Source organism: Pan paniscus, chromosome 19, assembly GCF_029289425.2.
Source record: "Pan paniscus chromosome 19, NHGRI_mPanPan1-v2.0_pri, whole genome shotgun sequence".
Lineage (NCBI taxonomy): Eukaryota > Metazoa > Chordata > Mammalia > Primates > Hominidae > Pan > Pan paniscus.
In genome coordinates, this window is record NC_073268.2 from 90,712,121 (window position 1) to 90,737,743 (window position 25,623).

Consider the following 25,623-nt stretch of genomic DNA (forward strand, 5'->3'; position numbering starts at 1 on the left):
ACATTCGGTCTCACCTAAAATGATGAGCTTTGTGAGAAGAGCAGCAGCTTCATACACAGAGAACCTCAGAAACACACACACTACATATTTCACAGGCAGAAGTCCATGGAAATAAACTCACACAACCCATCTATACAAAAAGCATGACTTCTATGCAAACATCCCAGCTCTGACTTCCTAAGTTGAATATCTTTTTTCTCTTGGAGGTGACATATGGGACTTGATGAAATTCATTTATTTGAAAAATATACGCCAAATATCATGATAGGCATTGTGTAGCTCTTGCACTTTAGCTGGTCCCAATAGTTGGAGGCTGACCCAGGCAAGCCCAAGTAACTCTTAGAAAATTCCCGTAAGGTGGGCTGGAAGCTGGGAACTGACTGAAAACGTTGAGCTCATCCATCATGTGCCTGGAGTTTTTAAATATAGTTGTTGTTGCCACAAATCTGAAAATTTGGTGCAGCTAAATAATTTAAAACAAAGGAGCAACCTGGCTGCTCTTTTCCTTAGAGAACTCTCAGTTCTCTCTTGCCACCAGCTTCAAGAGCCATCCAGGGCAATGGTACGGGGTAGGGGTTCAGGAACAGCCCACGGATTGGGTCCCTACTGTGCCAGGGTCTGACCTTGAGCTCCCAGAAAATGAAAAGATTTTCATTTCATTTTCACAGAGAGGGCAAGCTTTTGCCCCAGATACCAGTGAATTAGGACAAAAGGGCTTCAGTTCAAGCACTTACTTCCTAATTCCCCATCACCAGGGCTCTAAGGAACATCCACATACCAGACTAGCTTCCAGAGGGACGAACAATTCCTAGGACAAAGTCAGTCTCAGAAAGACTGGGGGTGGGGGGCAGAAAAACGTGAGCTGCTCATCCATTCATCCGGGCTTGGTTCTTCTTGGGTGAAAAGGGATTACCAGGTCTCTGTCTTCCAAAGTATGTCCATTTCCTCCGACTGCTCTAACACCTCTTCTGGGTGAAAGGAAAAGGCAAGCAGGTAATATCTGCCACTCTCCCCCATCTCCTGCACTTATTCTTCACTTCCTTCTTCTACTACCCATCTTGTAATTTCTGTGTCCCTCAAAAGTCCGTATGCCTCATCGATTCATTCAGCAAACATGCATTGGACATTTCCAAAGCATAAAGAACTAGGCTGGTCATTGTCGAGAATATAGGTGCAAATGATTCCCATCTTCACTAAGCCTGTGGCCTAGAAGGCATGCACACAAATGGCTATACTTTTATATAATTCCAGAAGTGTCCTAAGAAAGATACGGGTAGCTGCAAGGGAATGACCCAGGAAGAAAAGGTCCTGTCTGACTCAATTTGAAATGTCCTCTCTCACTTATGGCTTCTGATTAAAGTTAACATCCAGGCTTGGCACGGTGGCTCACACCTGTAATCCCAGCACTTTGGGAGGCTGAGGCAGGTGGATCATGAGGTCAGGAATTCGAGACCAGCTTGGCCAACATGGTGAAACTCGTCCCTACTAAAAATACAAAAATTAGTCAGCCGTGGTGGTGCATGCCTGAAATCCCAGCTACTCAGGAGGCAGAGGCAGGAGAATCGCTTGAACCCAGGAAGCAGAAGTTGCAGTGAGCTGAGATCACACCATTGCACTCCAGCCTGGGCGACAGAGTGAGACTCTGTCCCCCCACAAAAAAAATTAAAATTAAAAAATAAAAAATAAAGTTAACATCCAGGAGAGACAGAGTTCCACACATCAGCTAGCTCCCTCCCCATGGGACTGTCACCTATTAATCCTAGGGAAAGGTCTGGATACAACAGTGTTGTCCTTCCCTGCCAGAAAATTGTACAAGAGAAAGACAAATAAAACAGCAAAAGACCATACTCGCCATTCTGTGTTCCTCTCTCATTCTCTATCCCACAGGTGCTTCTTTTATTTTTTTTCGATGAAACAATGATAATGGTATGCAAATTTGTCCTCAAAAGAATCCAAATTCGCAGAAAAATCCATGCCCTGTAAGTGAAGAGATTTTTGTTTTCAAAGTGCACTAGTTCCAATTCTCAAAGATTTCTATTGTCAGCTCAGGAACAAACAAGAAAGCCAAGAAAAGCTAGCTGCTCCCTGTATAATATTTCCACTGGCTTGTTTTCCTCTCTTGCTTGCTCTGAAGGCTTACAGATAAACAAATGAAGTGTATATTACATCACTGGCAATCTGGTGCCGTCTGGGACTCCTTTGGCTGATAGGTCGGTCCTGCCCAGATCCCAGAGCAGGCAGCTGGTGTGGGGAGTGGTGGTGCCTGCTAGTTCTCTTAGGATAACCTCAGCAGGAAATGATGGTGACTCGGTCCAGCGCCTCAAAGTCGTTTTCCAAACTCTCCAGGCTTTCCTCTCCTAAGCATCCTTTCCTTTAATTTGTGGTCCCTGGGGCCTTTTGTGAGAAAATGTCTGAGACTCACTTGTGTTGCTGCCCTAATGTTTCCTCTTATAAGCTGTTCTAAGGAGGGACGTCCTTCAGTTTCAGGGCAGGAAACTCCGCCTTACTGGGTGGAAGTAAACAGCCAGAGGTGAGCACCAGGCTGGAGAATTGTTGAAGTGGGCATTTGAAGTGGCTCTAAATTTATCCCAATACCCTTCTTGCTTCCTTCCTCCTCTTCTCAGGCAAGAGAAACAGTCCGTAGAGACTGCAAGTGCGAATGGAGATCACAGCTCCTTGTTAACTCACTCAGGCAATGCAGTTCCCAGCTGGGAGTGGCCCTGGACATCCTCCCATCTCTTAACCAGAGGAGGTTTTCTGGGGCCAAGAGACACAGCTCCAAGCAAATGGATATGGAAAATATTAACCCCTAACTGATGACACCAGGCCTCACCCTGCTCCTAAAGGGAGCAAGGCCTTGAGTGGTGCAGTGAAAATAACTTGAGACCTGCAGGGCTCAAGAATTCCCCCAGCACATGGTTCCTGACCTTGATTTCTAAGTCAGCTCCCTCCCTTCTCATTTGCTTATCAGCGCCTTTTCATTTGCTTATTAGCACCTTCTCATTTGCTTATTAGCAGACAGTTTCTACCCATCAACATGAGGATGCTATTTAATCATTTGTGCTTTTGCAAATGCACATGCTTTTAGGTATCTTAAACCAAGCTGTGCTTAAGTTCAAATTTTCTCTTACTTGCTAGCCTTCTGCCCCTGGCCACCACACACACAGACACACAGACACACACACACACACACACACACACACACGCCTGCACATGCACACATACGCACCCTTCCTCTCATGAGCTGTGGGCAGGGCCAGTGATCATCCGTTTTTGTTCTCTGTCTCCCCTTAGCTTTTGTTATGAGCCTTTTAAAAGCAAAGCAGGCTGGGTGCAGTGGCTTAGTCCTGTAATCCCAGCACTTTGGGAGTCCAAGGCAGGCAGATCACCTGAGGTCAGGAGTTCAAGATCAGCCTGGCCAGCATGAGGAAACTCTGTCTCTAGTAAAAATACAAAAATTAGCTGGGCGTGGTGGCAGGCGCCTGTAACCCCAGCTACTTGGGAGGCTGAGGCAGGAGAATCACTTGAACCCGGAAGGCTGAGGTTGCAGTGAGCCGAGATCGCACCACTGCACTCCAGCCTGGGCAACAAAGCAAGACTCTGTCTCAAAAAAAAAAAAAAAAAAGGCAAAGTAAACATTTCTCCTCCTCCTCTTCCTCCCTCGCCTGTTTGAATTTTGCATTCATACCCTCTCCCAGCAACTCTGTTTATTAAAAATCGGAACTGTCATTTATTAGAGCAGTACCCCTAGGGGAGAGTCAGGAACTGGTAACACCTTCCCCAAGCTCACAGTGAGAAGCAGTGTAAGCTTTGGAAGGGAATAAAGTCTGGTACACAGTCCAGATGAGGCAGACACCCCCTTTCAGCCCCTGGAGTCTCCCTCCTCGCCTCCCCCATGCCTTTACCCAGATCCTTCCTCCTTCTCTGGGTCCCACCTCAGGTTTCATTTGGTTATCAGGTAAGAAATATTAAAAATCATCTCTGCACTATAATCCAAAGGGACCCAGTAAGACTAATAATTGTTCCCAATACATTATCCAAATAAGCATATGGTTTATTTCTGCAGTACTTTACAGTTTACGAAACACTTTAATATATGCCAAGACATTTTATACTTAACATATGCTTTTTCCAGAAGATGTTACTGTTAAACTAATTAATGTCCATATTAATAGGACAGGGAAACAAAGGCCAGATGGCCGGGCGTGGTGGTTCATGCCTGTAATCCCAGCACTTTGAGAGGCTGAGATGGGCAGATCATGAGGTCAGTAGTTTGAGACCAGCCTGGCCAACATGGTGAAACCCTGTCTCTACTAAAAACACAAAAATTAGCTGGGTGTGGTGGCGGGCACCTGTAATCCCAGCTACTCAGGAGGCTGAGGCAGGAGAATTGCTTGAACCCAGGAGGCGGAGGTTGCAGTGAGCTGAGATTGCGACACTGCACTCCAGCCTGGATGACACAGCAAGGCTCTGTCTCAAAAAAAAAGAAAAAAGAAAGAAAAAACTGACTTGCTCAAGGTCATAGCCAGCATTGTGGAAGCCTGAATCATTACAGCAGACCCTTAGGTAGCACTTGCATGCCATGTAATATTCTAAGCACTTAGCATCTCTTAACTCACTTAATCCTACAACAACCCTATTTTAATCTCATTTTACAGATGAGTAAACTGAGGCACGGAGACATTAAGAAATTTGCCTATAGTCAAATCCAAGCAAGGTAGACAGGCAGAGGGATAGAGTCAGGAGAGGACAAGGGGCTTCACCAAGAGGGTCACAGATGGTCACTACTTTAAGGCATTGACCATTGTGTGGCCTTCAGCTCTGTAGAGCTGGTTTTGCTCACTCACTCAAGAGTGGCTCCATCTCTCCAGTCAGGCTGATGTTAATCAGACTCACAAGACATGTATTGCCCTAGATGCCAAGCCACATTATAATCAGGAGATTGTTCACTAAGCATGAAATCCAGGGGAAAAAATGGAACTTGGAGGATTCAAATGTTTAATGCTATCAGGCTGACATGAGTTGGTAGCTGGCTACACTATAGGGACAGCCTCAATCTACGATCCCACCGGCCCCTTCTACTCTTAGGTCCTCTCCCCTACCCTTTGCCCCACCTCTGCCTCCCTCAGCTGTATATATTTAACTGCCTTGGGCCGGGCAGTCATTCTGTTCTCTCCAGGTCTGTATTTCCTGCAATCCTTTAAGAACTCCTTGCCTTTGAGCTTGAGAATTCCCTGGACTTGACCTGGTTATGGGGAGGGAAAGGGAAGGGATGTTCCGTTCATCATCGCCAGAGTTGTCATTTCATACTTCTTCCTCTATCTCACTCAAGGCCTGTGTCAGAGCCTTAGGGACTTGGGTTTCAGGGGCAAGAACCATGGAAGAGTAGAAAGGTGATTGGGGACATTTCCTTATATCCCACCACCACCCCTGTCCACATGCTTCCCTTGAAATCTGATATTTCTGCCTGAGAATCCTGAGAATCAATTCGGCAAACATTTACTGGGCACCACATGCCAGTCCCCAGGAACAAAACCCACTCTTCATTCCCCAAGGAGCTGCGTCCAGCAGGCTGGGTGGATCAGAGGGATGGCACAGGCAGAGATGGCTCAGGCCACATCTGACTGCAGCTCAGTGTGCCATGTGGACCTTGGTGCCCATGAAGGTCAAAGACCTCTAGTCCCATATAGTGGGAAGCTGAGCCCTTGGGGACCAGGTCAAATGCTTGCAGCTCTCAAGGCTGCCAACTTCTGGCTCCTGGCTGATTGACTGATCTGAGGGGTTATAAAGCCCAAAGTCCCAGGATGGGGCCCCACCTCTGAAGGTCAGAGGGCTCTGAGCCCCTCAACACAGGGATCCCTTCCAGCCCATGTCCAAGAAAGGAAGAGACTCCTGTTGCACTTCTGAGAAGTGCCCAGTGCAAAGACCCCTGTCCAATCGTGGCAGAGTCCAACACATAGAAACTAAGCTGGATCCCTTCCATGACCATCTCCAAAGACATGGGCTGAAAAACACTCAACCAAACCCAAAACACCAGGATCCCAGCCCTTGGGATGACAGTGTGGCACACAAAGAGAGGCTTGGGAAAGACAGAGGGGCACGCCAGATGAGCTCTGCAGGCATGTCCTCCAGGACCCTCACTCTCCTTTCCCTGAAACCAGGTCTCCTCCAGACAGCAGACACGTGAGAACCAGCATAGCATAGGCCCTGACCATCACCTGTCCTGACCACCACCTGTGCTGTCTACCACCTGTCCTGTTCACCACTGGTTCCATCCACCACCTGCCCCATCCATCACTTGTTCTGTCCACCACCTGTCTTGTCTACTGCCTTCCCTCTTCACCCTCATCCTGTTCACTACCTGCCCTGTCCACCACCTGTCCTGACCACCTTCTGCCATGCTCACTGATTTTCTTAGAGTAGGAGGCAGCTCATTAGCAGAGAAAGAGAACTGGGCTTTGAGTACCAAAGAACCAAGCTTTATCCCTGTCTCTGCTGTTAGCCAGCTGTACATCCTAGGTCATTCCATTCCAACAGCACTTTCCAACTTGCAGAAAACTTGCATATAAATCATTTTGGTTGAATTTCCCAGCACTGTATGTAAAGAGAACAGGCATTATTCTTCACTGCAAAAGGGGAAATCTTGTGATCAGGACTCTCGATTTCCAGTGACAAAACCCAACTCAAATTGGCTTAAGCCGAAAAGAGAATTCATTGGTTCCTGTACCAGAGAAGCCTAGGGAGTGCAGCTGACATCGAGCTCAGCTGGACCCAGGGACTCTCAGTGACTTCAGCCTCACTCTCTGTCTCTCTCTCTCACATTTTTCTCTCTGGCTTGGCTCCATTCACAGGCAGGCTTCTCCCCGTGGGGCCCCATTATTGACAGCAGCCCCAGGATCACATCCTCACAGCTCCCAATTCCAACCAAAGTCCTAGACCCAATACTCACTGGAGACTGAAATAGCCACATGCCCACCCCTGAACCAATACTATAGCCAGAGGGTAGAACATGATGGATGGCTTAAGCTCGGGTCACATGTCCACCCCGAAGGTGGAGTCAATCCCACCCAAGCCCTGTAGATCAAGAGTGGAAGAAAATGGGCCGGGCGTGGTGGATCATGCTTGTAATCCCAGCACTTTGGGAGGTCAAGGCGGGTGGATCACCCGAGGTCGGGAGTTCAAGACTAGCCTGACCAACATGGGGAAACCCCTTCTCTACTAAAAATACAAAATTAGCCGGTTGTGGTGGTGCATGCCTGTAATCCCAGCTACTCAGGAAGCTGAGGCAGGAGAATCACTTGAACCCGGGAGGCGGAGGTTGCGGTGAGCCGAGATCGCACCATTGCACTCCAGCCTGGGCAATAAGAGCGAAACTCCATCTTAAAAAAAAAAGAGTGGAAGACAATGGTTTCCAGGGCAAATGGGATGGTGTCAACTGGAGGCTAGCCATGCAAAAACAACAGACGTCCCATGGTAATCCCGGGCAAGGCTGAGTCCCAGCATTTTTAAATCTTTAATGAGAAGTGCCTGAAAAGAAATGAAGAGAACTTGTCACAGTCCCACCTGAACTGGCCTCTTGGTGCCTCACACATAGTGTCATTTAAGACTAAATAACTGGATTTGGATTATTAATGACTGGACTTGGGAAATAAACTGCTGTCACCCTATGAAGCGATAGGCTTATTGGGGCTGCAGAGCCAGACCTCCCTCTATGGGTGGGAGTAGCATTTTCTCTGAAGGAAATAGATGATCCAACTGTGGACCAGCCAGGGAAGAGGTTGATTGGAGCAGGGAATGAGGATTCAGGAAGCTGACGGAGCTCAGACAGGAATGAGGGGAAGCTCTTCCGCCTCTCTTAAGGACCATAGTTAGCTGCTATGGAGACACCTGAATTTTTCCATTGCTGGGTAGGGCATGTCAGCCCAGGGCTACATGAACACAGATGAGAAGTGAGGCAGAAAAGCACCAAACAAGGCCAGCTTTATGAGTATGCCACCTACAAAGTCACATAACGCCCTGCACTTAGAAGGGCCCTGCATTTGGTTTAACACTTTGCATTTGCCATCTTTAAAGTCTTAATAATGTTTGTACAAGGACCCCTGTATTTTTATTTTATATAGCCATTCTTGCTGTCAGATAAAAACCCCTGCAAGGTCTGAGCCTGGCTCTGTGGGGTAGTTTTGAGCTATTCCCTGGGGCACCTCTGCCTTCTGATGGCCTCACACCACTCCTGGTTTTGGATGTGCCTCGAGTAACCAGGGAAGAGTCATCTTATGCTTTGGGCCAGATGGCAAAGGAGTGGGCAGCACCACAGTGGCATTCACTGTCGAGGGGTGGTTGCGTCCCCAGGACAGCATCTGCAAGGGTCACGGGCAGCAGGAAGTGTGGCCTGGAAGGCAGATCAGACAGTCCGAAGGTAGGTGGGTGGCCAAGTCCTCAGGGGTAAGTGGCTGTGATAGAGGCAGCGGAAGAAGTAGACAGGGGTCATGTTTGTGATCTGAGCATTGTGCTGAAAAAACAATAAGTTTGTATTGGTGGCTATTAGTGAATAATGAGAGTCATTATTTTATTTATTTATTTGTTTATTGAAACGAGTCTCTCTCTGTCACCCTGGACTGCAGTGGCATGCACTCTGCCTCCTCTGCCTCCTCACTGCAACCTCTGCCTCCCAGGTTCAAGTGATCCTCCTACTTCAGCCTCCTGAGTAGCTAGGATTACAGATGTGTGCCATGAAGCCCTGTTAATTTTTTTTTTTTTTTTAGTAGAGATGGTATTGGCCAGGCTGGTCATGAACTCCAGACCTCAAGTGATCCACCTGCCTCAGTCTCCCAAAGTGCTGGGATTATAGGCGTGAGCCACCACACCCAGCCAAGAGAGCCATTATTATTAATATATTTAATTGCAAAATTTGAAAAATGAAAAACAAAGAAAAAATTTCCTGTGTTGCCAGTGTTTCAAAATACATATCTTAAAAATAAAAATGGACTGGGCAAGGTGGCTCACGCCTATAATCCCAGCACTTTCGGAGGCCAAGGTAGCTGGATCACTTGAGGTCAGGAGTTTGAGAACAGCCTGACCAACATGACGAAACCCCGTCTCTACTAAAAATATAAAAAAGTTAGTCGGGCATGGTGGCAGGTGCCTGTAACCCCAACTACTCAGGAGGCTGAGGCAGAAGAATCACTTGAACCTGGGAGGCAGAGGTTGCAGTGAGCCAAGATTGTGCCACTGCACTCAAGCCTGGGTGACAGAGCAAGGTTCTGCCTTAGAAAAAAAGAAAATGAAATTGCCATGTAAAAATACATGCATGTGTTTATTTATACATATGTGTGAGATAGATAGATGATAGATAGATAGATAGATAGATAGATAGATAGATAGATAGATAGATAGAAAGATAGATAGATAGGTAGATAGATAGATCCATCATAGGAATTTTGTTATACACATTTTTACCTTCATTCTTTTTAATCACTACATAGAATTCCATTGTATAGATAAATGAAAATTCATGGTTTATTCTGAAATTTTGAAACTCATAGAAAGGTACAAAAACTAGAAGAACAAAAAGAAAATGACACATGTACCTACCATCTATATTTACTAAATGCTAACATTTTGCCTTAAAAAAAAAAAAAAAAGAAGCCTCCTATAGGTAGCTGGGATCCACTTTGCAAGATAGCCATGGGACAGAAGGTTAACTGGGTTACTTTGTTTTCGTTTTGCTATGGAGTCTTGCTCTGTCACCCAGGCTAGAGTGCAGTGGCGCGATCTCGGCTCACTGCAACCTCTGCCTCCTGGGTTCAAGCGATTCTCCCACCTCAGCCTCCCAAGTAGCTGGGATTACAAGTGTGCACCATCACACCCAGCTAATTTTTTGTGTGTTTTTAGTAGAGACAGGGTTTCACCATGTTGACCAGGCTGGTCTCGATCTCCTGACCTCAAGTGATCTGCCTGCCTTGGCCTCCCAAAGTTCTGAGATTACAGGCGTGAACCACTGCACCCAGCCCCAGTTTGGTTACTTTGAAATCACAGCCTGATGGGTCTGCGGCACTTTTAGTTATACTCCATTTCGTAGAAGAGAAAAGAGATCTGAGAGACATTCAGTGGTTGTTCAAGGGCACTCAGCAGGGAATAAAAGAGAAACCCCAATCCAAGCTTCAACTCCAGACCCTAACTCTTCTGCTTATCCCTCCCTAGATTCCCAGGGTCCTTAGGAAAGGGAAGGCTTGGACTGGAAGCTCCCTCAAACCCCTTTATCACTGACCTCCAGAAATGCCAGTGAAGCCCAGGCGACAATCTCAGCCTGGCCCAGGATAAACACCAAAGCAAAATCAATGCCAGTGGGAGATATTCATTCACAAAGCGGATTCAAGACCCTGCGTGCAGAGCTGCTCAGATGAAGCAGGCCCAAATGCAGTTAGTCACCGTTAATTGGGTCTCAGGAGTGGAGGAGCAAACAACAGCATCCCCTGGGGATTTGCCTCCATCAACCCAAGTGCAGGGTAAGAAGCCCAGGAAAGCAAGCCAAGCTTTGCAAGCACCAGCACTGCCCCTGGGCAGACTCTCCTTCACTCTATCTCCACGTTCTCTCCCATTTGCCCTCATATCTTGTTATATATATTTTTTTTTCTTGAGACAGAGTCTCACTCTGTCACCCAGGCTGGAGTGCAGTAGTGCCATTTCGGCTCACCGTAACCTCTGCTTCCAGGTTCAAGCAATTCTCCTACCTCAGCATCCCAGGTAGCTGGGGTTACAGGCACATGCCACCATGCCTGGCTAATTTTTTGTATTTTTAGTACAGACGGGGTTTCACCATGTTGGCCAGGCTGGTCTCAAACTCCTGAGCTCAGGCAACCCACACGCCTCAGCTTCCTAAAGTGCTGGGATTACAGACGTGAGCCACCAAGCCCGGCCTATTATTATTATTTTTGAGACGGAGTCTCGCTCTGTTGCCCAGGCTGGAGTACAGTGGCACCATCTCAGCTCACTGCAACCTCCACCTCCTGGGTTCGAGTGATTCTCCTGCCTCAGCCTCCCGAGTAGCTGGGATTACAGGCGTACACCACTACACCTAGCTAGTTTTTGTATTTTTTTTAGTAGATACGAGGTTTTGCCATGTTAGCCAGGCTGGTCTCTAACTCCTGACCTCAAATGATCCACCCATCTAGCCCTCCCAAAGTGCTGGGATTACAGGCATGAGCCACACAACCAGCCTCTTCTAGTATTTTAAGCTGACATACTGTACCTACATCTCCACTGGTTCTTTCCCTTGCCACCTGCCAGACAGCTGGATGTTACAGTGCAAGGATGCGAGGTCTCTGGGGCACAGTCCTTCTTTGCTTATTATTAATTTTGCAGAGGCTGTGTGAAGTTTGAAATAAGTGCACCGTCTGAATTTCACAACTCTTTCCACTGAACTGAGGGAAGGCACCGGGCAGTATAGCTGAGATCAGGGTCTGTGACCTGTTGCTTCTTTGTCGTGGAAACCCTCTGTGTCGTTGATAGAGGGCAGCATTCTGCATGTAAATGCCAACAAGTGCCAGTGCTCTGCTCTGCTCATAGCAGATTTCTACTACACAAGAGTGCAGAATGTCCCTCCTGTATTTCTGACCTTGGGAGACAGTCTTTCCCCTCCCTTAATTCTGAGCCCCTCCTCAGAGGTACCTTCAGAAAAACAAATGAGTCAGTCACCTTTTCTTTTTATTTATTCAGTTTATTTTATTTTATTTATTTATTTTATTTTTATTTATTTATTTATTTATTTGAGATGGAGTCTTGCTCTATCTCCCAGGCTGGAGTGCAATGGCACGATCTTGGCTCACTGCAACCTCCATCTCCCAGGTTCAAGCAATTCTCCTTTCTCGGCCTCCCAAGTAGCTGGGATTACAGGGGCCCGCCACCACACCCGGCTAATTTTTGTATTTTTAATAGAGATGGGGTTTCACCATGTTGGCCAAGCTGGTCTCAAACTCCTGACCTCAGGTGATCCACCTGCCTCGGCCTCCCAAAGTGCTGGGATTACAGGCGTGAGCCACCACACCCAGCCGAGTCACCCTTTCTTGATGCAAGAGTTGCAGACCCTCAGGACAGGGCCATGTGAGGATATGGTCACAGTGGACTACTTTGGGGAAGAGGCTTGTGCTGGGGCAGGGGGAATCTGATTGCTTCAAGGGGCCCTTTCACAACTACTGGAGAGCTCCACAGCTCTCATTAGTGACAACCTTCATCAGCCTCCAAACAAAGAGGGTCACTAGAGGCCCTCAGGGGAAGCCTCACTACACCAGTGGAGATGTGATCGAGTGGGTCCATGCCTGGAGAACAGTGTGAACCGGATCCATGGCTGCCAATTCTCAGTCCATACCTAAGTACCAGCCCCTGACAAGTACCAACTGATGTGTAGGAAATGATACACACACATCAGTAGATGTTGGCATAAAGTTACCAACTGTCCTTTCTCAGGAAATACTGTCTATTATCCTGAGACTTGGGGTGCTCAAAGCTCCTTTCTTTTATGAAATTATGGTGACAATGGATTGTTGAATAGAAACTTTGTTAAGCAACCCCTCACTTAACCAACTTATTAGGTCAACCAATACCCGTCAGTCTCTTACTGGAGCACACTGACTAAGCCTGAGGCACAGAGTGCTCACAGCTGGCAGGCTCTTCTCTGCTCTCACAGTTGTGGTACCTGGTTAACAAGAATGCATTTGGGCCCATACTTGCTTATGCTGGTCATACGTGTTAACTAGAATGATGTACTTGAATCAATTCACCTGTAAACAAAGGAATTGGCCGGGCGTGGTGGCTTACGTCTGTAATCCCAGCACTTTGGGAGGCCAAGGCAGGGGGATTACCTGAGGTCAGGAGTTCGAGACCAGCCTGGCCAACATGGTGAAACCCTGTCTCTACTAAAAAATACAAAAAAATTAGCCAGGCATGGTGGCAGGTGCCTGTAATCCCAGCTACTTGGGAGGCTAAGGCAGGAGAATTGCTTGAACCTGGGAGGCTGAGGTTGCAGTGAGCTGAGATCACGCCACGGCACTCCAGCCTGGGTGACAGAGCAAGACTGCACCTCAAAAAAAAAAAAAGAAAATAAAAGAAAAGAAAAAGAAAATACAAAGGAATTTAAACAGAAAGACTATTGACCAATAAAATAAGAGTGTAAAAAAAAAAGAGAACGGTTATCTCTACAAAAACTGAGTGCTTTGGAAAGACACTATAAAAGCCTGTCACTTTTTAAAATGTTATCAAATTAGGAATGAATGAGAGAACTGTAAAATATTGGAAAGAAATGCATAAAAATGAAGAAAGATTTTGCAATCAGGTGGCTTCATAAGTTTCTAGAATTTCTTGCTTCATGTTAAAGAAACTGGAACTGAAACCCCAGGATCATGTGTGTGTGGTTTGTGCTTCAGGAAAGGCAATGGGCCCCACTTTTCAGCAGACTTGTAAGCAAAGCAAAGGCTTTAGGTCTACATCAAAATACTTGCTAATAACTATACATTTAGATATTTTAAGTCAAAATAAAACATGTAGAGGAAAAATAGCCTTGGCGCAGTGGCTCACATCCGTAATCTCAGCACTTTGGAAGGCTGAGGCAGATGGATTACTTGAAGTCAGTTCAAGACCAGCCTGGCCAACATGGTGAAACCCTGTCTCTACTAAAAATACAAAATTAACCAGGTGTGGGCGAGTGTGGTAGCTGACACCTGTAGTCCCAGCACTTTGGGAGGTCGAGGTGGGCAGATCACCTGAGGTCAGAAGTTCAAGACCAGCCTGACCAACATGGTGAAGCCCCGTTTCTACTAAAAATACAAAAATTAGCCAGGTGTGGTGGCACATGCCTGTAATCCCAGCTACTTGGGAGGCCGAGGCAAGAGAATCGCTTGAAGCCGGGAGGCAGAGGTTGTGGTGAGCCAAGATTGCGCCACTGCACTCCAGCCCGGGTGACAGAGCAAGACTCTGTCTGAAAAAAAAAGAAAAAGAAAAAGAAAGAAAGAAAAGAAAAAATACAGTATATCTCTTTTATGAGTTCCTGGTTTAACAAACTTTTTCAATGAACTGACCAATTACCAATTCCTGTGAAATTGAATAAGAATTTACCTACTTGGTTCAGACATATTTGACTTTGGCAAAGAAAACTAAAAAGCTAAAAAAAATGTGCCTACTTGGTAAAATAAAAGGCTGATCACTGTATCTGTCCTTGCCAATCTAAAAAATTTATTGGTACATGAAATCAACCGATTCCAGCAGTCTCTCCTTTCCAAGGCTAAACAGCTTTGAGCTCTATTTTTCAAGATGTCAAGCAAAGGTAGCCTTTCACCTCACTTCAACGCAAATTTATCTTACTCATGGATTTTGGAGGTTGCCAACTCAGTAGTTTTTTTTTCTCCCTCAACTACTCTCAAACAGTACTATCTTCTGAAAGCCAATGATATGCACATAGTTCTCAAAAGGAGGCTGTCCAAAGCTTACAGGCTTATCAAGTGGAATCTTTTTTGACATGAGGCCTCACTCTGTCCCTGAGGCTGGTGTGCAGTGGTACGATCTCGGCTCACTGCAGCCTCAACTTCCTATGTTCAAGCGATCCTACCCCCTCAGCCTCTGGAGTAGCTGGGTCTACAGTCGTGCACAACCATACCCAGCTGATTTTTTATTTTTGGTGGAGATATCCTTTTTGTAGGCCTCCCTATGTTGCTCAGGCTGGTCTCGAACTCCTGGGCTCAATCGATCACCCATCTTGGCCTCCCAAAGTGCTGAGATTAGAGGCATGAGCCACGATGCCTGGCCTGGAATCTTTAAATATTAATAATTCAAAAACCAAGAAGGGAAGCCCCAGCAACTTTAGATGGCTATAAATAATTAGGCACTCAATCAGGATTGAGTGCTTAGAAATCTTGGAGTTTGTTTTAACACAATGTGCTTTCCTGGAAATCATATAACAAGATAGTAAATGCTATCCTCACTCAGACCTGAGGAACCATATTTAAGATGGTTCCTCTTGCAATAAACGTGCTGGCCAGCCACCCAAATTCTGCCTTAGCAAAGTCAGGATGGGGTGCGGGGATACGGCCGAGACGACACCCAGATACAAATCTGTAGACATTATGAAACAATTTCCTTTCCTGCCTCTTGCGTATATCTGCCTCCCTCCTCTCGCCCCAGCTACTTCTCTAGCACTCTAAACTCTAGCTCAGGCTTGAGCAAACCGGGCTGGATTAGCAGCTGACTCCTACAGTCATAGCACTGCACAGAGAGAACCCAGACACTTCCTATCAGGACCACAAGGCAGAGATCTGCTCTGTCCAGCTCTGGAATTGGCTGCACTGGCTCATGACTGTCAACCTATTTCTGAGAACATAAAAAGGTCCCTTTCAGACTGCCACCAATTCAGAGGGCTAGAATTTTAGATAAAAACAGTATATGCAGTAATCTATTCTCTCTTGTAGACACTTCCTCGTTTTTTTGAGACAGGGTCTCGTTCTGTCACCGAAGCTGGAGTGCAGTGGCATGATCACAGCTCACTGCTGCCTAGAACTCCAGGGCTCAACTGATCCTCCTGCCTCAGCCTCCCAAGTAGCTGGGACCACAGGCGCCTGGCTAATTTTTTTAATTTTTTTGTAGAGATAGCAACCCTCAAGCAATCCTCCTACCTCAGCCTCTGGAGTAGCTGGGACTGCAGGCGTGCGCCACCACACCCAGCTAATTAATTAATTATTGTAGGTCTCCCTGTGTTGCCCAGGCTGCTCTCGAACTCCTGGGCTCAATCAATCACCTGCCTTGGCCTCCCAAAGTGCTGGGATTAGAGTTGTAAGCCACCATGCCTGGCCCGGAATCTTTAAGAATTAATAATTCAAAAAACCAAGGGAGGGAAACCCCAGTAACCTTAGATGGGTTTATCATGTTGCCCAGGCTTGGCTCAAACACCTGGACTCAAGTGATCCTCCTGGCTAAGCCTTCCAAAGCACTGGGATTACAAACGTGAGCCACCATGCCCAGCCTGTAGACACCTTTTTTCAAAGTTTGACTAAGGCAACCAAAAGGGATCAGAATGGATCAGTCTTCCCATGCTGTTTCACTGCTCTTCAGCAGCCCATGTCCACCATCCAGATGAAGGTAGAAGCAGCCCAATTCCTCCAGCCAAGCCAAACTGAGCTAAATTCTAGTCTTCCCTGTGCGTCTAGCTTAATGTCAGAAGTTTCATGGCAATAATCTTCACTGGGATCTATGATTGTATATTACCAGAAAAGATGAATCCGTTTCTATCCAACATAAGCATATACTTATACATTCTGGGTAGTGCTGGCTGCTTGAAATAAACTCTGAAATAAATCCACTTTATGCACAATCGTTGAAATGGCACAGTTACGCTCTGATCTAAGGCCTTATGTTATGCCTTTTTTTTTTTTTTTTTGAGACGGAGTCTTGCTCTGTCACCCAGGCTGGAGTGCAGTGGCGTGATCTCAGCTCACTGCAAGCTCCGCCTTCTGGGTTCATGCCATTCTCCTACCTCGGCCTCCCAAGTAGCTAGGACTACAGGCACCCGCCACCACACCCAGTTAATTTTTTTGTATTTTTAGTAGAGACAGGGTTTCACCATGTTAGCCAGGATGGTCTCGATCTCCTGACCTTGTGATCCGCCCACCTCGGCCTCCCAAAGTGCTGGGATTACAGGCATGAGCCACCGCGCCCGGCCATGTTATGACTTTTATTCTTATACCTTGACTCATTCTAATTTGGCTCTGCTTTGAACTTTTCCATTTTAAGATCTCTCTGTGGGCGCTTCTTGCTCTGTAAATTTAAAACAGTCTGTCAAAAACAGTCTCACTCTGACCTGACCAGCTTAGATGACTAGCTCAAGAATAGTCAAGCTTGCTTGGGCTCCATGAAGTCCCCCAGAGCGGAAAAGCCCTTGAAATTCTAGGGAATGATCTTTGAGGTCATGGGAGCAGGATCTCTCCACCAAGGTCACCAATGCCAGATGCCCTTGGGGTGTCCATAGCTGTGAGAAGTCAGGCAAACCCCAGGACACACTGATATGGACTGCTAAACATGCCTACAGCCTCCTACCTGCTGGGTCAACGGCCTGTGGTGCTCAGGGATAGCTCGTCATCTCTTCCCAAGCCATGATGCCTTTCCCTGACACTTTATCCCCAGCCCCTCCCTACAATCCCCCTGTCCAACAAAAATCAACCTAGATGAAGTGATAGACCTTTGTCCTCCAGCCAGAGGACATCGTAGCCCCTCATCTCTCCTCAATTTTCAGGAGAGGAAAAAGGAGTCTGTCCCCGTCATGCTTCTGGGCAGTCAATCCTGAAATTCCTTAGGTTGTTTGGCCCAGGACTGCCCTGCCAGAATAGTGAACACCGCTGCCTGTGCTCTGAGAGCTTGCCTTCTACTCCTAATACACTGCTTATTCATTGAGTCAACCAATAAACATTTGAGAACCCACCATGTGCCAGACAGTAAGTAGGCACGGGGGATATGGGAGTGAATGAGACAAAGTCCCCACTTAAGGCACCACACAGCCTAGTGGAGATGGGGAAAATGACAAACACAGACCCCACTACGTAAGTCATTTCACCAAAGGAAATAAAGCGGAGCAACAAGACAGAGAGAAATTGGAGGTGGGCTGCAGGGGCCACTGCCCCCTAAGTGGCCAAGGAAGGCCTCTTCTAAGAGGTAACATTTAAGCTGAAATGTGATGATAAAAAGGAGCTAACTATTCACCAGTCTGCGGGAAGAGCATTCTGGAAAGGAGGAATAGCAAATACCAAGGCCCTAAGAAGGGAGCAAGCCTTATCTTGTTAGAAGGACAGAAGAAAATCTGGTGTGCATGGAGCAGAGCCTTTGAGAGGGAGGGTGGATGGAGATGGGGGTGAAGGGGCAGCCAGCAGCCCATGGATCCCCTGAGAACTTGCAGGCTGGGAGAGAAACCATCAGAAGGCTATAAGCAGGGAGTAATCAGGTCTGTGCTTGGAATAGATCACTCTGTTTGCTGGGACGAGAATGGACTCCATGGCAGAGAATGAAAGAGGAAGACCAGGCAGGGAATGGTTGCTTGGACTAGCAATCATTGTGGGCTTGGTAACCACAGAGATGATGAGACGTGGTGGGGTTCAGGGTACTTTCTGGAAGGAAGGCTGTCAGATTGCTAAAATAAAGATAATAACTCTGGCTGGGTGTGGTGGCTCATACCTATAATCCCAGCACTTTGGGAGGTCGAGATAGGCAGATCACTTGAGGCCAGGAGTTCGAGACCAGCCTGGCCAACAAGGTAAAATCCCATCTCTACTAAAAACATGAAAATTAGCCAGGCACGGTGGCAGGCACCTGTAGTTTCAGCTACTTGGGAGACTGAGGCAAGAGAATTGCTTGAACCCGGGAAGCAGAGGTTGCAGTGAGCCGAGATCTCACCACTGCACTCCAGCCTGGGGAACAGAGTGAGACTCTTTCTCAAAAAAAAAAAAAAAAAAAGATAGTCCAGCATCTGTAAATGAGCATGATCCCTGTGTGAGCAGCAGTCTATGTGTATACACACACACACACACATGCAGACACATGCACATACACACTATCCTCCTTATACAAACAGTGCAGACTCCAGGCTCTGGAGTCAAATGTGTTCAAATTCCAACTCATCTGCTTACTTGCCATTAAACTTGGTTCAAGTCACTGAACCTCTCCATCCCTAGGGTTCTCTGTCTGTAAAAAGGGGACAGTAATAGAAGTGCCTCAAGGTTGTCATGAGGATTAAATTAGTTACTACATAGGAAGCATCTAAGGAAGGGCAACTGCCACATACCGTATGAGTTTCCTGTTGCTGCTGTAACAAATTAGCACCAATTTCGTGGCTTATTAAAAACAACCCAAATTTATTCTCCTGCAATTCTGGAGGCCAGGAGCTCAAGATCAGTTTCAATGGGCTCAAGTCAAGGCGTGGGCAGGGCTGGTTTATTTTGGAGGCTCCAGGCAGGGGAATCCATTCCTTTCCCTTTCTGGCATCTGAAGGCTGTGGCATTCATGGCCCCTGCTCACGTCACACCCACGTCCACTTCCATCATCACTTTGTCTCTACCTCTTTGACCTTCTGGCCTCTTTCTTATGAGGACCCTTGTGGTGATATTTTGGGCCCACCTGAATCAGCAAGAATAACCTCTCTATCTCAAAGTCCTTAACTTACATACATCTGCACTGTCCCTTTCTGCCACAGAAGGTAACAGTCACAGGTTCTGAGGATTAGGACACAGATATCTTTGGGGGCCATTATTCAGCCCATAACATGTGGTAGGCAATAAATAAAGGTTCATTGTATTATGATAATGGTACTTCATGATAATAATGATAACATTTTTCTCATTATCATCTTCATCATTCCCATGAAAGCCCCAGAGCATATCCCTAGCCCCCTCCTCAACTATGTAGGAGAGGAGGGGATGTTTAGAAAACCCCAACTCCTAGAAGCCCCCTGAGACTTGGCCCCAAGCCCAACCCAGAGCTAGGGGCAATGCTGGCTGATCAGGCAGAGGCACCAGTCCCCGGGTTGGTCCTGATGAGGGGAGCAGGGGACAGACGATCGATGAGGCAGGAGTGTGCTCACAGCCTGGGGTCCAAGAAGGAGCCTGGAGTGCAGGCTAAGGCCTGCTGATGGTGCTGTATTCCGTGGGCTCCTCAGGGCCCCTGCCCGGGAGGTGGCTACTGAGGTGGCCCATGTTGCAGTAGGTCGGTTCCTGATCCTCAGCACCCAAGGTCAGAGATGCACAGGAAATGTCCTCCTTCGGCAAGGGAGCCTGCAGCAAAGGCGGGCTCCAGGTCAGAGAGGACGGCAGGAAGTGACGGTCACGGGGCAGAGGAGCCCTCGGAGGAGGATAGTGGGGGTGGACCATTCAGGGCTTCTAATCCCACTCAAGCCCTCCAGCTTCCCCCCTCACTCTGCCAAGCACCCTGAGCTTCAACCACAACAGAACAGATTCTCCCCCAACCCTGCACCAGTGCAGCACATTTCCTGTGGAATCCCAAGTCACTCAGCCTGTCTGGGACTCTGCTGCCCAGCGTGGGGACTGTGTTTGCCAGTCCCTGTGTCCCCAGGGCTGAGACTCGCCTGGGGGAGCTCCTAGGCGAGTCCTGCAGTGACTATGGCTTTGCCCCACACCTGCCTCCTCTATGCCCACATGAGCAGGAGAAAGCCCACCCTCCAACGGGGTGCAACAGCAGGCCTGTGTCCCCCTGCCCCAGCCTCACAGCACCCCCATGGAGGACGCACCATGGTGACATATTCCACTTCCACCTGGTCAACCTGGGCAGAGGAAAGCTTCGTGGTAGCCTTTCGCGGGGAGGTTCCGGCCAGCTGCAGGGTCAGGTCTGCATAGCAGAGGTCACCCTCCAGGGGCTGCAGTACCTGGGACAGGGAACACAGGCTGGGGAGTCACAAGATCTGTCTGTGGATACAGGTTCTTTTTCCACGGTGGGACGGGACGAGAGCCTCTCCACTTCCCCAGGTGCCCCTCTCCCATTTCCCTCCGTGTCCTCCACTTCTCAGGCTCCTGTACTCCTCAGCCCTTGTCCCCCTGGCTGTTTCCAGGCCCTCAGCCCCCAGGCCCTGCAGGGGGCCATGAGGACAGGATACTTTGGCACAGGACTTCTCTGATATTTTGGACCTTCTGAGAGATGGAAAATGAGGAAGGGGAAAGAAGCTGCCTGGTCTCTCTGGTCCAACCTTGGGGGTTATCTTACCTGCTCTGGGGACATCCCGGCTGCTAAAAGACAAACAACAATTCAGAATTAGAAAGCCCATTCCCCAGACTCACAAGAACCCCCAGGTCTAGGGAAGAGAAATATGGAAGAAAAGAGGTGAATTGGGTCCAGGCTCAGAGACAGGGACCTGGTTCTAATTCTGATTCCTCAGATGACACAGTCTGTGACATTGGTCATATCACCTCTCTGACCTTTCACTTCTCCACCTGAAAAAGAGGGACACCCCAGCCCCCTGCTCCCCACATCATAGAACTGTGCATTCAGCTGATCGGGTGGCCCTGCCAGCCATCGGCTCCCTTGGGAGTAAGTTTGCTTCTGCAGAATCCCAACTCGGCCTGGAATTCCACCGTGTCTCTCTACCTGATTCATCCTTCAGGGGTCAATTCAAAGTCATGCCTGCCTTCTGCAGCTACCCAGGCTGTCTAATCCCCCTCCCGGGCCCCCGGGGGGCACTTGCTTTATGTCTGTCTCATCATCTTCGTCCTACTGAATTCTAGTTAGTCCTCAGGTGGGCTGTAAGCTGCAGGGTGGCTGGGCCTGTCCCTTCCTTACAACCTGGGTGCTTGGCTGTGCTGGGCAGGTGGTGCTCCATCAGTAAAAGTTGTCTGCAGAGACAGGAATGCACCAAGCTGCCCCCCAACCCCGAGTAGAATGTGCAAGCTGGGTCGGCACAGTAGGGACCGATTTTGTTTGGTTTGGTTTTGTTTGGTTTTGTTTTGAGATGGAGTTTCTCTCTTGTCGCCCATGCCGGAGGGCAATGGCACGATCTTGGCTCACTGCAACCTCCACCTCCTGGGTTCAAGCGATTCTCCTGCCTCAGCCTCCTGAGTAGCTGGAACTACAGATGTGTGCCACCACATCCAGCTAATTTTTTTGCATTTTTAGTAGAGAAGGGGTTTCACCACGTTGGCCAGGCTGGTCTCGAACTCCTGACCTCAAGTGATCCTCCCGCCTCAACCTCCCTAAGTGCTGAGATTATAGGCATGAGCCATGACACCCAGCGACTGGATTGGATTGTTTTTCCACTGGGACTGATTTTCAGGTGGTTGCTGGTCCCTGTCTTCTTTCTCCCCTCCCCAGCCACCAGCCCCACATCCCTGCTGTAGGGACAACAAAGAAATGGGGGGTTTTCCCCTGGTTTCAAAAGTCTAGATGCTGGAGAACACAGAAAGCACTTAGACCTTAGGCCGTGGGCAATACATTTGGGAGAAAAAGTGGTGAATAAGAGTCAGGCTCTAATTTTGAAAAAGCATCACAGAAAACAAACTAACAGAGAGTCAGGCTCCCCTCTTCCCAGGCGAAAGATTTCCCAGGCTGTGGGGAGGGAGAAGTGTTGGAGGGAACCCTGTGAGAGCTAGGACCCAGCTGTTCTAGAAGAGAAAGAGGTACAATTGTGTGAGAATGTGGAAGTGAAGCCACATTCTCACACAACTGGGGTTTTGTTGAGGCCAGGCCTCATGATGTGTGAGTGTAGACTCCTGCGCCAAGAGGCTCCTCCCTGAAGAGCTAGTTCACAAAGGGCAAGTAGGTCAGCCTGGGAAAGTCCAGTGGGCAGGGGAGGGACAGAAGGAAAGGCCATTCCAATTTCCTGATCAGACTTGGAGGGCTGTGTGTGTGTGTGTGTGCATGCTTGTGTAATGTGATGAGTGCACATGCACTGTGGGATCCATGCAGTGTGTGTGCCCGTGATCGCGCGTGTGTGTGTGCGTCCACTGGTGTGTTTGTGTCTGTTTCTCCCTCCCCATTCCATGTCAGCTCAGTACCTCCTTGACAACCACATAGACCCAACTCTAGCGTCTAGTCTAGACACCTCAGACTGGACCACCCACCTAAGACCATTGCCACCTATGCCACCAAGAGTCAATCCAGGAAAGAGAGAGGGAGGTGGATCAGAGAGAAGAGAAGGGGAAGGACGGAGGTGCAGGGCAGGCGGCGAATGCCAAAACCTCCTGGGGCTCCCCTGCAAGCTCCAGGGTGCCCCCCGGTCCCCTGGCACTGCCAGCTGCCGAGCGCCTTTGGGACTGTGCCATTTCCAGATTGTGTGGGTAATCCCTTGGACCAGATAGCTCCCAGATGCCACATCCCCAGCCACCTGGCCCAGTCTCAGCCCAGCCTCACCCAGGTCCTCTCACCTTTCTGCTGGCGCTTCATCATCCTCCAAGCCAAGAGTGAGGTGGCCACCGAAAGCAGCAGCAATATGGTGAAGATGAGGGGCAGGAGGACACTGAGCTTCAGGAGCTTGTGCCTAGAAACAATGGCAAGTGTCCCCTGCATCCCAGGCTCACCACCTGCCTCTCAGCCCAATCCCACCCAGCCAGCAGCAGGGGAGGGCCACACACCTGATGAGCTGCAGGTCTGTAGTTTGCAGCCTGGGAACCCTCACTCCTGGGGATCCTCAAAGATGGGTTTACAATGAGTACAGATAGACACAAAGAAGGGAACGGAACAAGAGACACCAGGGCCTACTTGAGGATGGAGGGTAGGAGGAAGCAAAGAATCAAAAAACTACAAACTACCTATTGGATACTATACCTATTACCTGGGTGACAAAATAATCTGTACACAAAACCCCAGTGACATGCAATTTACCGATATAACAAACCTGTACATGTACCCCTGAAGCTAAAATAAAAGTTTTTAAAATTTAAGAATTTTAACAAAAGATAGTTGTTTTTGGTTTTCTTTGTTTTTCATTTTTTTGACACAGAGTCTTGCTCTGTCACCCAGGCTGGAGTACAGTGGCACAATCTCGGCTCACTGCAACCTCCACCTCCCAGGTTCAAGAGATTCTCCTGCCTCAGCCTCCCAAGTAGCGGGGATTACAGGCACCCACCACCACACCTAGCTAATTTTTGTATTTTTAGTAGAGACAGGATTTTGCCATGTAAACCAGGCTGGTCTCGAACTCCTAACCTCATGATCCGCCCACCTCAGCCTCCCAAAGTGCTGGGATTACAGGCATGAGCCACAGCGCCCGGCCTTAACAAAAGATAGTTTTTAAAAGGAGAAAAGGGTTCCCTGAGGTGGTTTTAATGTGTCTAGAAGCCTAACAGAAACTGTAGGGCAGCGGACTCCTAAAACACCTCCTGCCTCTACACCTGCCCTCTCTACTGGGTTGAATAGCATCCTCTTCCCCTCGAATTCACATCCACTCAGACCCGTGAATGTGACCTATTTGTGGATGTAATCAAGTTAAGATGAGGTCATAGTTGATTAGCATGGGCCCTGATCCGGCGACTGGTGTCCTTACAAGAGGGAAATTTGGACACATAAACACACACAGGAAGAAGACCATGAGACGACAGAGACAGGGATCAGAGTGATGCCGCCACAAGACTGGGAACACAAAGGATCGCAGGCGCCCACCAGCAGCTGGAACAGAGGCATGAGACAGACTCTCCCTTTGAGCCCCCAGGGTGGAAACAGCCCTGGTGACACCTTGATTTCCAATTCCTGGCCTCCTTAGCTGTGAGAGAACGTATTTCTTTTGCTTTGAGCCACTCGTAACGGCGGCCACAGGACACTGACAGGCCCTACTGTAGTGGCTCATTGCCACAGCAGCCGGGGGGCCTGTGAACCAAACGTCGAAGCACACCCCTCTCTTTCTCAAAATTCTGCAACAGGCCAGGCACAGTGGCTCATACCTGTAATCCCAGCAACTTGGAAGGCTGAAGTAGGCAGGTCACTTGAGGTCAGGAGTTCAAGACCAGCCTGACCAACATGGTGAAACTCCGTCTCTACCAAAAAATACAAAAATTAGCCGGGTGGGGTGGCGTGTGTCTGTAGTCCCAGCTACTTGGGAAGCTGAGGTGGGAGAATTGCTTGAACCCAGGAGGCGGAGGTTGCAGTGAGCTGAGATCGCGCCACTGCACTCCAGCCTGGTCGACAGAGCAAGACCCTGTCTCAATAAATAAACAAACAAACAAACAAACAAACAAAATAAAATAAATAAATAAATAAATCCCGTAACAGCCCCATTTCAGCCCATGAAAATGGCCAGGGCTGACAATGGCCTCCACTCCTGCCTACGACTCACCCCTGCCTGCTTCACTCCAGCCTCACTTCCTGCTGCTCCTCGAATATTCCAGGCACATCCCCACATTATGGACCTTATTCCAGTTGCATTTTTCTCCAGGAACATGCTCCCTCCAGAGCTCTGTGTGGCTCACTTTCTCACCTCTTCCAGTCTTTGCTCAAGAATCACTCGACCGGGCGCGGTGGCTCACACCTGTAATCCCAGCACTTTGGGAGGCCGAGGCAGGCTGATCACATGAGGTCAGGAGTTCGAGACCAGCCTGGCCAACATGGCAAAACCTCATCTCTACTAAAAATACAAAATATTAGCCGGGTGTGGTGGTGCATTCCTGTAATCCTGGCTACTCCCAGCTGCTTGGGAGGCTGAGGCAGGAGAATCGCTTGAACCCGGGAGGCGTAGGTTGCAGTGAGCCAAGATCCTGCCACTGCACTCCAGCATGGGTGACAGAGCAACACTCCGTCTCAAAACAAACAAACAACAAAAAAAACTGTTGTGGGCTGGGCTGGATTGTACACCACCACCCCCCACCCCAATCCATATGTTGAAGTCCCACCCTCTAGTATCTCAGAATGTGATTGTATTTGAAGATAGGATCTTTAAAGAGGTGATTGAGGTTAAGTGAAGTCACTGGGGCAGGCCCTAATCCATTATGACTGGTGTCATTAGAAGAGATCAGGACACAGACACACGCAGAGGAACGACCACGTGAACACATAGGAAAAAGATAGCCATCTACAAGCTGAGAGGACTCAGAAGAAACCAACCTTGTGGACCCCTTGATCTCAGACTTTTAGCCTCCAGAATTGTGAGAAAATAAATCTTTGTGATTT

The 25,623-nt window shown here is 48.3% G+C and overlaps 2 protein-coding genes across 7 annotated transcripts in view; one reads left to right on the plus strand and one right to left on the minus strand.

Moving 5' to 3' along the window:
- The window catches only part of RAB37 (RAB37, member RAS oncogene family), a 78,784-nt gene that overhangs the window by 5,980 nt on the left and 47,181 nt on the right, over positions 1–25,623 (plus strand). The gene's annotated exons all lie outside the window — the stretch shown is intronic.
- LOC100977992 (CMRF35-like molecule 1) overlaps positions 1–25,623 on the minus strand; it is a 43,698-nt gene that overhangs the window by 3,831 nt on the left and 14,244 nt on the right. For 3 of the 5 annotated variants that reach the window (XM_063599376.1, XM_003813337.5, XM_003813336.4), the window contains exons 4-7: positions 22,890–23,002; positions 20,737–20,759; positions 20,267–20,401; positions 779–19,793 (exon numbers count right to left, since the gene is read on the minus strand). In XM_063599376.1, the coding sequence (XP_063455446.1) occupies positions 19,638–19,793; positions 20,267–20,401; positions 20,737–20,759; positions 22,890–23,002 (427 nt within the window). In that variant the 3' untranslated portion in view covers positions 779–19,637. The remainder of the gene's footprint in view (positions 1–778; positions 19,794–20,266; positions 20,402–20,736; positions 20,760–22,889; positions 23,003–25,623) is intronic. The other 2 variants (XM_063599378.1, XM_063599377.1) reach the window with 2 other exon arrangements.